The following is a 17036-nucleotide window of genomic DNA, read 5'->3' on the forward strand; positions in this document are numbered from 1 at the left end:
TTCTGTGTGGAGTTTGTATGTTCTCCCCGTGTTGGATAGGTTTACTCCGGCCACTCCGGTTTCCTCCCACAGTCCAAAAACATACAGAGGTTGATTGAGAACTTGGGGAAAATTGTCCATAGGTATGAGTGTGTTTATGAATGGTTGTGTGTCTTTGTGTGTCCTGCAACAGACTGGCTTCCTGTCCAGGGTGTCCACTACCACTCGCCCATAGAATCTGGGAGAGGCTCCCCCGCGACCCCCATGGAATTAAGTGATAAATGAATTTATAATCCTTAATTAAATGTATTTTACTAGCAAGATGGAGATGTTTGATATTCAGTTGCATTGTTTTAGTAATAAATATTATTGTTCAATGAAATAAAAATGGAAGTATATTTTTACAAGCCAAAAGAATCAGCACAATATCTTATAAACCTTTGGGTTTATCGATATCAACATTTAGGTAAATTAATTTAAGTAACGTGAGGGATGAGAAAAGGTGTTAGGGTAAGGGTTATGGTTTGGGTTAGGGTTAGGATTAGGGTTAGGGTAAGGGTTTGGGTTAGGGTTAGGGTTAGGGTTAGGGTTAGGGTAAGGGTAAGGGTAAGGGTAAGGGTAAGGGTAAGGGTAAGGGTAAGGGTTAGGGTTAAGGTCATAAACACCACCTTACTTTAATAAATTCACTATATGTCTTTTATTTTGATATCTTTTAACTTTATCAGACAAGGGAGCAAAATCATTTAACCCTTGTGTCATCTCTGGGTCAAGGTGACCCGAAGGCTCGAAGAAAAATGGCTTCCATGAATACATATGCAGTGGTGGAGGTCGTTCACCTCGACCCAGAATCAACACAAGGGATAAAATAATGTTATCGGGCTTTCGGGTCACTTTGACCCTGAGATAACACAAGGCTTACCTTCCAAACAAATCTTATATTTGCACAAAGTGTCTGTTACATTAAGTCTGATTGTGATATGGATTATTATTTACCACTTTAATCCACTTAAACTTAAGCCAACAATCAGGCAGCCCACATAAAAATGACTAAGCGGGACCGAAGTATAAACCTAGTAAAAAATATTGATAAATCTATATTTTTGTTGTTATTTTCTCATAAATTGACTGACAGCTGATTGTCCTCCTACTTTTTAAAATATTAAGGAATGCAGATTTTAGTTGATTTAATTGAATTTCCCATTTAAAAACAACTTTGAGCTCACACTACAGTATCTACTGTACATTTCAAGTCCATCCTAGATGGAATACTTATGCAAATACAGAATATAAAAAGTAACTCAGCACTAGAGTCAGTGAATATTCTGATAAATAGATGTTATTGAGCGAGTCTCTCGGCAGCGACGAGAGCCATTCTGGTCTTCGGCTGGTCCCTTTTGATGGTTCCTCATAAAGAATTTCAACAATCACACGCAGAGCCCTTCAGGGAAGTGGTTACAGTAACTGTCAGGCTCTCATTGTGTATGTTTGTCCTCCACTGGCAGCGTTAACCTCTGAGTTATGGTAAGTGTGCCCATCGAGGACATTGAGGCCAACAATGAGATTCATCGCACCATCTCAGCTCAAATGCACAATCTGGTCACGGGCGATAATAACATTTTTATAGACGTTCATGTCGGGGTCACAAATCTACTAATACACTGTGTTTTGCCCGACTGGTCTTTACTAGACTTCCCTGGACTACCAGCTCCACGCACACATCCATCTGTTCATACAAAGTTTTTATTGGAAATCTCTGAAAACTCCATTTAAAAAGGTCAAGGTGCAGTGTAGCGTGGATGCTCACGAATATATGATAATGCACGCTCACAAAATACAAGGTGAGTGGGTGTTCACTATAAACACAGTATCTCGGAATAAAATTGTTTTTTATCTTTAACTAATGAATAAAAAAAACATTAGTTATTATTAATTCATATTAAAAGGACCTGATCAAGTCAAAAGTGGCTGAAGCTTGTCGAGCCGTTATCATCAGATACTTCATTGCTAACAGGGTAACTCATTGTGAGGTCAGTGCTCTCGGGTAAAGGTTAAAGGCCGACCTCCCTCGTATCCATTGGACTAAAGATCGACCTCATGGCCAGCAGAGACTTAAAGCTTGGTTTATTTACGAGAAGAAAAATGATGGAAAGTCCTTTTTTTTTTTGCAAAAGCCAAATGCGTTCATTTGGTGGATTTTGTAAAGAAGGATATAATGAGAGCCAGCACTGTTTGAAAAGCCCGTCTACATTAGAAACAGATGTTGTGTGCTTTAGATTGTGACCCCTCAGAATGACAAACCGGTTCACTTAATGCTGGTGGTGTCTTGTCAGTCAAGTGATATGTTAAGAAGCTAAAGTTTATTACCAAAGTACTAATTATATTAATCTTTTCTTATCAAGGAGGGGTAGGTGATATTCCAAAAACCTTTGAATTTTAAAAGTCCTGTGTAGCATTGACTCGCTCCTTTGTTCTCATTCCTCACTAACAGGTGAGACATTACATGATAACATTATTATGAGCCTAAATGATAAACTCGATTATTTGTGAGTACTATTTTGTAGTACATTATTTTAGTCGTTGGACTTTCGACTTCGATTTGATATATATTTCAGGAATCTGAGGCTTGTTGGATCAGTTGATTGTAGTAGGAGTGAGAGAGCAGATAGGGAAGGGAGCTGGAAAAATGACATATCAATGATGGGACTATGAGGCTTCATGAAACAGCTGTGTAGTGAAGACACTGTATCATGATTCAGTGTCAGTGTTCATTATTTTAAAAGAACACTAGAGAGTACTGTCTGTTCTATAATCTTCAGCTCTAGTCTCATAATTCAGTGTCATCTAGTGGCCTTTGAAATTAAGACACTGAATCATGATACACTGTATCATAATACATAATAACTTAATTTGTATCACGATACATGGTATTTATTTTAAAAGGCCACTAGATGTCACTCTCTAATTTTCTCATTCACTGAAACATGGTATTGTCTTCAAACGTAGAGGAAACTTAAACGAAGTGTATCATGATACAGTTAGTGATGGGCTGATGAGTCTTCATGAAACAGTGTCATGTTGTTTAAAGGTCAGTAGGTGGCGCCATCAGTTTAAAAATTATGTTTCATTAGAACGGTTGTTAAAAACAACGGTTCATAGTGAAGAGACCGCCATCTAGTGGACTCTGGAAAATAATGACACTGTTTCATGAAGCTTCATCAGACCATCACTAGATGTAGTGTTTCCTTTTGGAATCGCCACAAGATGGCACTCTATGCTTTATAATGATTTGCTCTTATCTACAAATTCAATGAAACCTGACAATATTTTTAAACTTTAAATAAAGTGTATTATGAAACAGAGCGTTCAATACACAGCGGATTCACGAGGCCTGTCACTACGTATAAGTGACATCAAATTATTTCGATGAATTTCTCAGTTCTGTCTATTACACTGGGGAGACATTTGTGTTTGTTATCCAACATAAAAGATCTCCTTCACTACCTTTCATCAAATCAATGTGTCGGGAGCACAAGTGCAGCACAACCTGCCGGCCTATCTTGCTCACTCACTCACTGCCTTAGACCTCCAAGTCCTGGAGGTCTCTCAGTGTCTCCACTGAGCCCCCCAGCTGCCTGTCACTCTTACAGTCAATGTGTTGGGTTCTACTCTCCGGGGGCGCTCGCTCTTGCTGCTGACCTACCCGTGACCCATGGCTCCGTTGGCAGGTTTGATAATAAAGGTCCTCTGTTTGCGTTTCCTCCGTAGCTCCTTGAAGTAGTTCTGAAACTGGGTGTACTCGGCTGGGAATATCCACGTTTTGGGGGTGAAGCTGTAATCCTGAGGCTGGCACTTGTTCATTCTGGGGAGGGAGAGTTGTTTTTATTCAACGCAATGATAATGAATGACAGTTTTAAATTTAATTTCAATATAAGACAATGTTTCTGCAGAAAGGAAACTTACTTAGACATGTTTCGAGCGAGGCAGTCTTTGCGGCAAATTTCGCCCATCCCGGGGAAATGGTTAATTCTCTGCAGAGGAACAGGCAGACATAATAACGTTGTTAGGGCCATTACGCCACTCAATTCCATCCCACCCCTTTATAAAAATGAGCACATTAAAGGCAGCAACCTGAAGTGAGCTTACAATGTTCTGACATTTATGCCCAATTACGGACTCAAAACAAAAAGGTGACGCTGAGACCTCTCTCAACCCTTATTTAGTTTACCATGTTTTTTTCATAACTTAAAGGTTTTGGGGGGGCGAGTGGCGAGGAAGGGGGGGGGAAGGGAGATCAATCTCAACTCTGAGCGGCCAAGGTAATTGGTTCTGCATCGCAAGCTCCCGCAGTGACAGTTGAATGAATTGCTTTGAATGCGCAAAAAAAAAAGAAAGAAAAAAAAAAAAGAAAAAGAAAAGGTGGGGGTTTAGGAAAATCTTTTGGGTTTCTGTATTCTTGGACCAAATGAGCCTGAAGTGGCGCGTTAATTAGGCTGGTGTGAACTGAAACTTGACAGGAAACTCTCACAGTTTATCACTAACCGTGGGGTAGGGAAAAAAGGGAGTTTAAAAAAAAAAATGGAAATAGGAAATTGAATGCATATGTTTTCATTTTACATACAAGACGGATAGAAATTGAGAGACTGTGGCGCGATTTTTACGATGTCTTACAAGAGTGCATGAAAAAGTAATTATATTATAGTTATGAGTGAACTGTAGTTGCCCCCTACAGGTCGAACCGGGTGATGTAACTGATGCTCAGTGACCAGTCGGATCGATGAGCCCTCGGGACGATGGACTGTTAGAAGAAGGGCGAGAAGCATCCGAGCTTGCTTTGCAGAAAAGGGAGATCATGGCGAGGTGAGCGATGATGGGCTTGTGATGCTTCATGAAGCAGTGAGGTGTAGTCACCTGCAGGGCCCAGCAGGTGGCGCCCTCGGTTGATATTATTTTGGTTTTGCTATTGAGGCATAAAAAACCTTAGATTCATGAGCTTAGATTAAACAAAGGTAAACAACATAACATCTTAAAATGAAAATGTATTTCTAGTTTTATCTAGTGTTTTTTTTCCCTTTCAAAATACTTGAGTCCTGGTTTTATCCATCTTAGAGATAAGGTTTGAGGAAATTGTTTTGTCATCCTTAGAAATCAGCCCCATATTTATTCTGCTTTAAGAAAAGGAGGTTAATACAGAAGTTGTTTTTTCTTCCATCCTTTAAAATGCCTTTTTGCAATTTTCTTTTCAGACATATTGCTTACTTTACTGCAGTTACTCCTCGGGGAGAATTGTTACATAAACTTGCCGGCACTTGTGCTTAAAGCTCACCTGAGACGTTTATTCTCCATTTTTTTTTCTAAATTACAGCTTATGCAGATATCTGTTATGATAGTGGAAAAAAGCCTTTTCTTCCTTTTTCACAGTCGCTCCTTTGTTATGCATTATGATAAGAGTGTTTTTCTTTGTATTATTTAGATTTTCTTCATGCATGTTTGTTTGTGTGTTAATTGATCATTAAAATATGAGATGTCTTGTTTTCATATAAGGGTTTTAAACAAAAACAAAACTAATAAAATTATGCAAAAACGTGGATCTTATTTCGCACATGGTTGGGCTACATTATTACTGGTAGTGTTTTGATGGGCTTTCTAATAATAATGAATAGAAATAGAAAGTCTGTAGATTTGTTTTGTTTTGTAGGGGAAAGGGATTGAATATAAAATTGAATACAGTGAAATAAAAGGCTACTTTAATGCATAATATTTTGACTAAATGATTGAAAATATAAATCAATCAATATTCTTTTACACATTTAAGAAAAAATAGAAGAAAACTATATATAATAATATAGAAAAATGTAAAAAACAAATTAATCTCAGCAAAAAAAGAACAAATATAGGTTAAAAAAAAAAAGGTTTTTCTACTCAGTATCACTTCAGGGGCATGAACACAGGCAGAGGGCCACTGCTGGACCCCAAGCAATAGTTTTGAGATTTCAGTAAATCACATATATCATCAAAATACAGACATACATGTTCAGTTGAAAGATAACACATGCTCTTAATATTTTATATATTTAGTAACAGTTTATTTTCCTGTCTAAACAAGAAAGAGCTTTCTCGTCTGCAGTTAATACAAAACTCGAGAATTCTGACCCGTTCTAGTAGAAGAACTCACATTTCTCCGATCCTTAAAACTCTTCACCGGCTGCCAGTTTCTTTCAAAATCAATTTTAAAATTCTGGTTCTTACTTTCAGATCTATTCATGGTCAGACTCCTCCTTCCATCAGTGATCTGATCCAGACTTACACCCCAGCTCGGGCTCTGAGGTCTGTGGATCAGAATCTACTGATGGTTCCTGAACACGGTTCTGGACCAGAGGAGAGAAATCCTTCCAGACTGTTGCTCCTAAGCTTTGGAACGATCTTCCTCTGTGTTTGATGATCTACTGACTCCTTCAAGAAACATCTTGAGAAATACTTATTTTTGCAGGTTTTTTCACTGATTTTCTGGGACTCCTGTGTTTGTTTCTACGTTGTCTTGGCCTTTTAGAGTTTTTATATTTGTAGGTATTTTTAACTGTGTATTGCTTTTGATTGTTCAAGCGTGTTGTGACCCTGGTCTAGAAAGGCGCTTTACAATTAACTATTACTCTCTTACTTACTGACTAAATATCCTCCTCTTGTGTTCAATGAAGTTCTTGGCTGTGGATTTACATTCATCCTCTGCGCTCTAACCTCTCGCCTGCTGTGCAAGTATAATCAAGCAGTACTGAATTAAAAATGTACCTGGTAATTCCTGAGCTCAGCGATTTTCTCATGCTGCACTGCCGAGTCGTTCCAAATGAGGTTGGCAGTCTCGTCTTCATCTCTGGTCTTCATGAAGCCCATCTCGTTGATGACTATACGAACTGATTTAAAAAAAGGTACACGTTAGAAGAAATGACATCCAATTTATTTATTTTTTTTAATCAAATAGATGCAGAAGATATTGATTATTATATTGTTTTGGCTATTAAAATAATAAATGTACGCATGTGGACAAGCATGTTTAGCTATTATTTTAAATTAATCTTCGTATCTCCCACTAATAAGCCAAAGAGAAAGTTTAAGAGACCCTCATAGCGGTCGTAAAGCTCCCCCTTCTCTTGACCATTTATCTTTGGCTGTATTATTATAGGATCCCTTATAAGAAATGGCTCCTAAACAACAAAATGAAACAGCAGAAATGACCCATACATCTGGCCATTAGTGATAATTTCCATTTAAAGTAGCGTAGCACGGGCCTCCGAATGGCCACAGTGAGAGTCTCGTCACAGTTAGCAAACACACTCACAGCTAGACTTCTGTCTATATACAGGATCCCCGCACCCCAAAAACTTCTGCTGGCTGCTGCTGACTCCTTAGTTTTATAGGTTGTAGTCCACCCCTGAGAGCTTTGCTGCCACACAATTTACTCACTGTGAAGAGTGCTTACTGCGCGCTTCTAGTCTTTAAAAATGAAAGTGAAGCAAAGTTGTCTCCATGCACATGATGGAAAGTGTATCCAGGGCTTTTTTTTTTTTTTAAAGTAGAATTCAATTTCAATTTGGATTCAATTTGGCTTCGCTGTATATCAGTTGTCCCCAACACCGGGCCGTGACCCGTTACTCCTCCCTGAGGCATTTGTAACCGTGCAGCATAAATTCAGTTGTATTGATTATTACTGTCCGAAAGGTGTTTGAGAAAGGACTGTATTTCCTCCGAGGTAACAGCAGCCTGTGACTAATGTGATGCGTTGATGTATAACAGTGTATTCATTTTTGAAAGGCCACTAGATGGCACTCTTAAATTAATGAAAATCTTGCATAATTTCCAAATGCAGTGTTTCATGAAGCCTCAGCAACCCACCGCTACCTGGTGGTTTGAAAGTTTACTCCGAAAATGAGCATGTAAAGTAGCGAAAAATAACTTTTACATGGAGCCATCGTTAACAAGCACATTCTGCATGTATTTTTAATGTATAAAACATTTTTTTATACCACCGTTTCTATTTTATTTTTGCTTTTTTTTCTCAATATGTTCTACATTAAACCACAAAAAAAAGATTGACTATGTGCTGTCATTGAATATATTATTTATTAATATATTTATTTAATATATTAACGGAAATACGTTAATTATAAACTACATTTCTGCGGTTTTGTGTGTTTTATTGGTTGAATAAAACATAAAATTAACGTTCAAACTAAGAAGTTAACTGTGTGTAACTGAATAAAACAACTGGCAAACACAACAAAACATGTGTGTACACTGAACTACATTTATCATGGAGAAAATAGCATTTTCAAGAATGTCAAAAGGTCTTTTATACTGACATACAAACAACATTGGTACTCTTCGCCACAGCGGACGATTATCTTACAACACTGCAGCCATTGTTTCCAGTTCAGATGTTGCTAAATCATGCCTTTTGCTTTACCAACATTTTCCTATTAACATTTGCTTATAATCAGTGGTTTTCTTACCGATTTCATATTTGGTGCCGGCCACGTTGGCGCTGATGGAGCTCTTCTTCTTCTTGGAGTGCAACTTTCTCCTACCACTGCTGTGGTAGGTGCCCGACGACTGCCTGTTCATGGGGGAGGCTCCTTGATTTTCTGTGAACATGATGGTGAAAAATGACTAGTAAGGTCACTGGTCAATGTATAATTGTATTTGTGCATTAGTGAAGTGAAAGATTCAATCAAGCCCGGTCTTCGCAGGGGGTCATTGTCGGCCTTCAGTCATATATAATGTGGCCCTCAAATCTAATGTTGGATTTTGGATCTTTACAAGGTACACAAAAGTCCTTAAACTAATTGATTTTAAATTAATATTGAGTCTTGTGAGTCAAATGACCAAAAATGCTCCCAGTTGTCATACTAATGGCTACATAAAAATGTTCTACCTGTCTTGTGAGATTTGTTTTTGTATTGGTCAATAGAGGTGTGAGAGAATATCGATACACCATCGATTTTTTTAAAATATTCTATCGTTATTCTTGTCATTATTATTATTTATTCATAACTGTTTTAAGGTTTATATTTCAACAAGTGTGAATGAAACAAAACAATTGGATTTTTTATTTATTTTTTTAAATAAAATGCAATTTTTTTTGCAGTGTTTGTTCATTTTTGTGTTGCAATAAGACTTCAAACCGCTTGATGGCAGCAGTCATAACGTCCTCCATGGCTACATTTAGTACTAAATCCTGTGAGGTCCAGGCGATGACTGAGGACAGGAGGATACAGTCGACACTAGCTTTTAAAAGCTGATTTTTGGACATATTTTGGTTTCAAAACAAATGAGAAGCAGATGCAAGAATCAAATCATGTAAATTCTGCAACAACAAGTACTCGAGACTACAAGAATATTGTTGTGTGTATCACAATATATCGTATCCTTGCTCGAGTATTAAGTTTTAAGTATAAGCCTATTCATTTTCACTTTCATTACTCTGAAGTATCCCCCCAAGTGTTTCTTTTATATATTTTTTTACGGTGCTTCACTCACGTCCATCATGAGGGAATGAGGGCATCTCAGGGTCTGAAGGAGTGGAAAGGGAAAGTCTCTCTCTGCCAGACCTCTACGTCTTCAGGCAGCCCCCGAACACTTTTGTCGCCCCAAATCTTCTCTACGTAGATGTCGCCTTTTAGGAGAGCCCGAAGGGTCATGCAGGCATTTCCCATGTGCCTTTGAGCAGAGTAGTCTGGGGGGGGAACTGATGACTGAAATGGAACAGGAACAGGTGAAGGTGAGACGCTGCGTGGAGGATCTCAGGGGTCAACGAGATGCATCCGAGATCCAGCCTCAGGAGGGAGAGAAGGAAGGGGGGAGGCAGGGGTGAGGGACGGGGAGTCCTGCGGAGAATAATAAGGATTATATTTGAACAGGTTCAAACTGCATTTGCGTATTTCTAGACTACATTTGATATAGATTGAAGCAAAGAATGGCTACATAAATGAATAACAAATATGGCAAATCACACCAAAGTATCAGAGAAAAACAATGGAATAAGTGGGGAAGCCATTGTAAAATATGAATGTGACTAACAAGTACGTGTATTGGAACATGTCACATGTTGTGCCTCACACTTGGCTTTCCCGTTACAGCTGCTAGGTGACTGTACTCAAGCAGATGGCATTCGTACAGTGGTTTGCAAAATGGATGCTCTTGGCTATGAATAACACGGGGAATTGGCACTTTGGGAGGGACGGTTGGGCCAGATCCTCGTCAGTTTGGTGGTTGAAGCTACTGTCAGTGCGTGGTTACCAAAAAAGGGAAAGACAACAAATCAGTTTTAATATACAGTTCATCACAGTTTTTTTTTCATAAGCTGATTGTCCTTTATGTAAACATGTTGGGATTGAGTTTGATCTTCCTCCAAAGATGCAGCTGCTTTGCAACTCTTTGAGAAGGAGGAGAGTCATTGGCGATGGTTTGGACATTCTTTTGGCATTAAAATACTTTCAGGCAGACAACAGTAGAGCACCAGGGAGATACAACCTCGTCTTGAGAATTTATTCTCACACCTAAATCAGGGCTTGGGTGTTGACGTGTTGGTTCAACTTAATTACTTTTTTTGAAAGCACTGTCAAAGAAAATTCTTTTTGACATTAAAGAAGATAATTTATATACAAATAACAGAGCAAACAATACGAATAGACTCATTAAAATATGATGTAAAATTACATTTATAGTGTACTTATTAAAGGTTTGGAAAAAAAAACATTTTAAAGAGAATGAATTAAACATATTCACATTTAAAGCTTTGTTGAATTTAAACTTGGGAGACTGACTAATGGTCCAGGCTTCACAATTCCATAAAGAGGTCAACAGTAACCTCTGCTGGATACATGTTGCTATAACAACTCCGAGACAAGAATATTTACCACATATCCATCTCATTTACTGTCAGCAAAAAAGTAAAATAGTGGTATCTTGCTATATATAGTGACTTACATTTAATGCTACTTCTTAAGAACTCCTTAACCTCTACATTAAACCTGACAATATAATCTTAAATGTATCTCGTCAGTCTATTACTATAGTCGTGAATCATCATGTACCTGACATTACTTGTCTCTGACCTTCACTTGTCATAGCAGATAATCCATCTTCATCCTCCATGATTCCCTTCTCTTACACGAACCATGCATTTTCCTTATCATTATCCTAATCTTCAACTCGCTGATCTGGGGCTTATGCCAATCCTTGTGCATTATTTAAGCACCCAAAACTATAATAGTGGAAACCGTTTAAGCGATACTTTAGGTGATAGTTTTTCCAGTCTGTGTGGAAAAAATATAATGGATTTCTTTGTTTAGAATAAATCAAATCATGTGTGGGGAAATGATATGCCTATGTCATTGCCTATGATAGTATGACATTAGTTGAATCATTTAAATGAAATGGCAAAATGTAGTTTATAATGGAGACAACTTTCCACGTTGAAAATTAATAAATACAAAATAATAATAATAACATAATTGTATGTGGCGATTAAAGGAATTCAACTGAATCCAACCAAACGGTTTATAGATAGTACCTAAAATAACTAGACAAAAGTGTTTCATACATTCTCCTGTGTAACCAATTCCACAAATACTAATTTGTGGTGCAGTAACATAATTTAGACTGCAGAGGGCGCCAGCACATCTCCATCGTGGAGCTCGACTGACGTAAACGTGACTAATTCTTGTTCATGACACCAACAGATAAAGAGTTGATTGTAATGAGTCAGATCGACAAATACTCACTTGTTTGGTGACAGATGCCATGGAAAAAAAACAACAACATCTTGTCTGAAAAGGTATTGTTATGGTGACTAAATGGTGATGGCTGTGGATATCTTAAATTGTTCACAAGTCATCTAAATAAATGATTTTCTCAAATGGAAATGTGTGAAAATATTACTTTACTTTAGTTTGTGATCAATAACATGGTTAACAAAATGTTTTACTAAAATAAAAATATATATTATTAACGTTTACATCACACTGGACAAATATCATTTAAGCCAAAACAAATAAATTCAAGCAACGATTCAACAATTCAAATTTCATATGTTGTGTCGAAAAATTCTAGAAATATACAAAAGTACTGTGAGTGATCCAGTAAATCATCTGATGAAAATATATATTTCTTCTAAATGCAGATGGGTCATATGCTTTCCTAAATGTTTAATCTTGTGCAAATGGGAGCCAACATTAACAAGCACATTCTGCATGTATAAAACAGTTTTTTATACCAATGTTGCTTTTTTATTTTTGCTTTTTTAACTCAATAAGGTCTACAAAAAAAGGTCCGAGGCACACAAAAAAAATTGACTATGTGCTGTCATTGAATATATTATTTATTAATATATTTATTTAATATATTAACGGAAATATGTTAATTATAAAACTACATTTCTGCGGTTTTGTGTGTGTTTTATGGGTTGAATAAAAATTAAATCAACGTTCAAACTAAGAATTTAACTGTGTGTAACTGAATAAGATAACTGGCCAACACAACAAAACGTGTGTGTACACTGAACTACATTTTTAGTGGAGAAAGTAGAATTTTAAATAAATAAATAAATTCAAGAAATATACAAAAGTACTGTTAGTGATCCAGTAAATCATCTGATGAAAATATATATTTCTTCTAAATGCAGATGCGTCAGATGCTTTACTAAATGTTGATAAGTTAAATCTTGTGCAAATGGGAATTACATTTATTAACCAAGTATTTTAACCTTCAAATTACTCTCAAGGCATCACCAAATGTAGAGAAAAATCAAAACTTAATAATGTATATCTGGAGTCCCTACCTATCATAATCTAACAAACGACTATATCATACATAATACTCCTTAAATAGCATTCAGAATGTATTCTAACTCACTTTCTTATTCAGGCAGAAAAAGATGACGCTCTTGTAAAAAAAAAAAAGAAAAAACACTTCTCTCTAACAACCGTCCATCTGTCCCTTAAGGGCCTGTTTTATGTTTTCTCTCCTTGACATGAAAGAATCTCTGAAAGCAACAGTCAAAAAAAGAATCAGTAGAAAAGCTCGAGGAAATACCACTTAGCGTTTTATAGAGCAGATGTTGCTCGACACATATAATTGTCAGAGCAACATTTTTGAAGTACAACCTCACAGTAATGGCCAAACCAACAAACTCAAATGTAGTATCTTTAAAACGATGACTCAATATTGAAGGAGTAACACAATATTTACTGAGGTTATGTTTCTTTTTTTTTAAGAAATGTAACTTGAAAAGTCGAACAAAACTTTTACCAGAGCGAAGCTCAGCGAACATTCTCAGTAGATGTTTCAGAGTAGAAGCTAAAATTAGAGCAAACTGACCCAACTTCGTGGCTGCCCTGTGCCTTCACCCTGATATAAGAAGAAACTAGTGTAGGAAGAATAAAACCCACGGCACGATGAAGTATATTTCAACAACATCACACAATATTCATACTTTCTGAAGCTTAATCTAGAAGTACTTGTAGTCAGATCTTGAAAAATTAAAACTTAATAACTACAAAAACACTTAATAGAAAGCAAATTATTATCATAGAAGAACATCTACACTTGTTTTCCTGACTTCCAATTTATATAATGTAATTGTATATCAAGTTAAAGATAAAAAGTTATATCTTTTTTATATATAAATACGTTTTTTTAACAGCCACTTTTTATCCACAATTCAAGACAATAAACACATACATTTTCTTGGTAATTGCACTGTATACTATACGTTATATTACATGGTAAACGGTTGTGTTGTGGGACCCATTTTATATAAATAATGAAGATAAGTAAGTAAGTAAGTAATTTTTATTTGTATAGCGCTTTTCCAGACCAGGAAACTGAGAAGAAGATAACTGGTCTTCTTACCTAAAGCCCCTTAAAAAATAAACTTTAATAGATTTTTAACATTCCAGATATAGAAAAAAACAGAAGCCAAGTTCCAACCTAAATTTGACTAGAAAGAGATAACACATGGAGAGACAACGAATAACAACTTCTGAGCAACTCTATTATAATTAAATTGAACTTTACATTATTTAAAAAAAAACATTATAAATTATTATTAACATCACATTTTGTCACACAGAACTGTAAACACTAATAAAATAAAAGAAACCCAGAGAGGGGGGAAGAAAATATGTGGTAAATATAAACATTTCAAGTGTATATGTAAAGCAATAACACAAATGTTTAAGTGAGTTACTATAAGTTTTTTTTTTAACCATACATTATCGATTTTCTTTTTCCTTTTTGGCCCTTGATATAGATATTGGTTATTTTATAGTTTATACTTTAATAAAGTGTGTGAGAAATTATACATTTAAATGCATATGTTCAGGCGTTTGTTCATTTTTGTGTTGCAATAAAACTTCTGGCAGATGGCAGCAGTCATTACACTAAAATCCGACGAGAACTAAACAACGACTGAGGACGAGAGGATACAGTCGACTCCAGCAACTTTTACATCTGATGTTTTGACATATTTCGTACAATACAAATGTAACACTGCTCCTACAATATCGTAATATTGTATATGTAAATGTAATGTAAAGCAATACAGTATATGTAAAGCAATTACACAAATGTTTAAGTGAGTTACTACTAAGTTGTTACTGATTAAAATATTTATGACAACATTTTTTTTAACCATAAATTATCGATTTTATTTTTGGCCCTTGATATAGATAGTAGTTATTTCATAGTTTATATTTCAATAAAGTGTGTGAGAAATTATAAATTTCAATGGCGTTTGTTAATGTTTGTGTTGCAATGGAACTTCTGGCCGGTAGATGGCAGCAGTCATTACACTAAAATCCGACGAGAACAACAATGACTGAGGACAAGAGGATACATTCGACTCCAGCGACTTTTAAATCTGATATTTCGACATATTTCGGACAATACAAATGTAACGCTGCTCCTACAATATCGTAATATTGTATATGTAAAGCAATAACGCAAATCTTTTAGTGAGTTACTATAAGTTGTTACTGATTAAAATATTTATCCCAACACTTTTATTAACCATATATTATCAATTTTCTTTTTCCCTTTTGGCCCTTGATATAGATAGTAGTTATTTTATAGTTTATATTTTAATAAAGTGTGAGAGAAATTATATATATTTCAATGGCGTTTGTTCATTTTTGTGTTGCAATGGAACTTCTGGCCAGTAGATGGCAGCAGTCGCTACAACATTTTCTTAACCATACATTATCGATTTTCTTTTTCTTTTTTGGCCCTTGATATAGATAGTAGTTATTTTATAGTGTGCGAGAATTTATATATTTCAATGGCGTTTGTTCATCTTTGTGTTGCAATGGAACTTCTGGCCAGTAGATGGCAGCACTCATTACACTAAAATCCCACGAGAACTAAAAAACAACTCAGGACGAGAGGATACAGTCGACTCCAGCAACCTTTAAATCTGATGTTACGACATATTTTGGACAATACAAATTTAACGATAACACAATATCTTGTCGTGATAAATATCATATTGCTGATTCTTGCCAATAGACATATTACTAATATTAGGACTTATGAATAACCATTCAAGGAAATGAAATCCTCGAAAACATGCCAAGTTAAAAGCCAACTCTCACAACACTTTCACACCATCTCTAATGGCTTTACCTCCCAGATATGTCAACAAGCCAGGAACCATATGGTCTACTAGTAAGTGTTATGTAATCCTTTTGTCCTGTTGATGATGAGCCTCTACTTGAGGGATGAACAAGAGTCAAGTAGAAATGAAGTGACGACGATGAATTGCTGACATTCCTTGTTAAAGATATGTGTCACTTGTTTATTAATCCCCACACACACAGGAAGTAAGGGTCGTGTGAAGGATACTTTAAAGACAGGACAGCAGCAGGCTAATGCTAGCAGGCTAATGCTAGCAGGCTAATGCTAGCAGGCACAGCGGTGAGAAGTGATCCATCACAGCAGCAGCAGCTCGTGTGGTATCTTCCAGATCACCAAAGAATGGAAGGCCACCTCCTTCGTGGAAAAATTTCTTCACAACAAAAGACACCCCACGACAATAAGCCACACGCACGGACGCTTGCTCAATGTTATTTTTCGATGAAACTGCCATTATTTCAACATAATCCCTGAGCTGTCAGTGAATCTGTGCAGGTGCATGATGTGGTTAGCATGCCGCGGCTAACATGGCATAGCTAGCTAATTTAATACTTCTTTTTTTTTGTGGAACGATCGCTTGAAAAAAAAACAATCGTAGTGCTATCGTCAAGTCATCAAAGTCAACAGAATAAATAACCATCAATGAATAAAGCCTAGGATACGTTACCTTGTTGTTGGACAGTGCAGCTTTTTTTTTTTTTGGTGGTGGTCTCATCCAAACCGAACCAGTGATTTGAAAAAAATATGTTTTAATCTAACTCGACAGTGACAAAAAAGGGAGGTTTTATCGTGTTATAAGTGTGACATTACGGACAACTGGTCGATTCTTTGAATCGTAAAAATCTCTATGTTCTCGTCAGCCAGTGTGGTGTGAGTGCTGGAGCGAGTCCATGGGCGAAACCATTCGCTCCGCTCAGAGAGGGGGGGGGGCGAGCTCTGAAGTTTTTTGATCACGGGATATATTGAGGTTTCGTTGGATATCGGTGAGGTTTTGAAAAGTTGTGATATTCAGCTACGCGTAAATCCGTACGCGTTGAAAACCTGACGAGGCCCCACCCACTCGCTCGTTGTTACCAACACAGAGGGCCCCCCTAGCAACTATGTCGCTGGCCGTGGTGCTAAAAATCAACCTCGTTGACGCTTCCAGCTCAGAGGTCACAACATCAATTCCTATACATATTTAATGCATGTTTACAATTTAATTGAACTTTACATCATTGAAAAATGCATTTCAATTGTTGAACAATGTTTTGTTTTTTTCACACTGAATTCTAAACACAAATAAAAGATTTAAAAAAATGTAACAAATGAAACCCTTTGTATTTTAGACCTTGGACTTTCTTTTATTGTCATTGCACAGAAAACACTGCAGTGGA

At 36.5% G+C, this 17036-nt stretch overlaps 1 protein-coding gene across 2 annotated transcripts in view; it reads right to left on the bottom strand.

Moving 5' to 3' along the window:
* ttll7 (tubulin tyrosine ligase-like family, member 7) overlaps positions 1-17036 on the bottom strand; it is an 80698-nt gene that overhangs the window by 62990 nt on the left and 672 nt on the right. For both annotated transcript variants that reach the window (XM_087783601.1, XM_087783603.1), the window contains exons 2-6: positions 9508-9854; positions 8481-8612; positions 6763-6884; positions 3940-4007; positions 3680-3838 (exon numbers count right to left, since the gene is read on the bottom strand). In XM_087783601.1, the coding sequence (XP_087639727.1) occupies positions 3680-3838; positions 3940-4007; positions 6763-6884; positions 8481-8612; positions 9508-9532 (506 nt within the window). In that variant the 5' untranslated portion in view covers positions 9533-9854. The remainder of the gene's footprint in view (positions 1-3679; positions 3839-3939; positions 4008-6762; positions 6885-8480; positions 8613-9507; positions 9855-17036) is intronic.

Source organism: Callionymus lyra, chromosome 2 (assembly GCF_982586985.1).
Source record: "Callionymus lyra chromosome 2, fCalLyr1.hap1.1, whole genome shotgun sequence".
NCBI classification, from domain to species: Eukaryota; Metazoa; Chordata; class Actinopteri; order Syngnathiformes; family Callionymidae; genus Callionymus; species Callionymus lyra.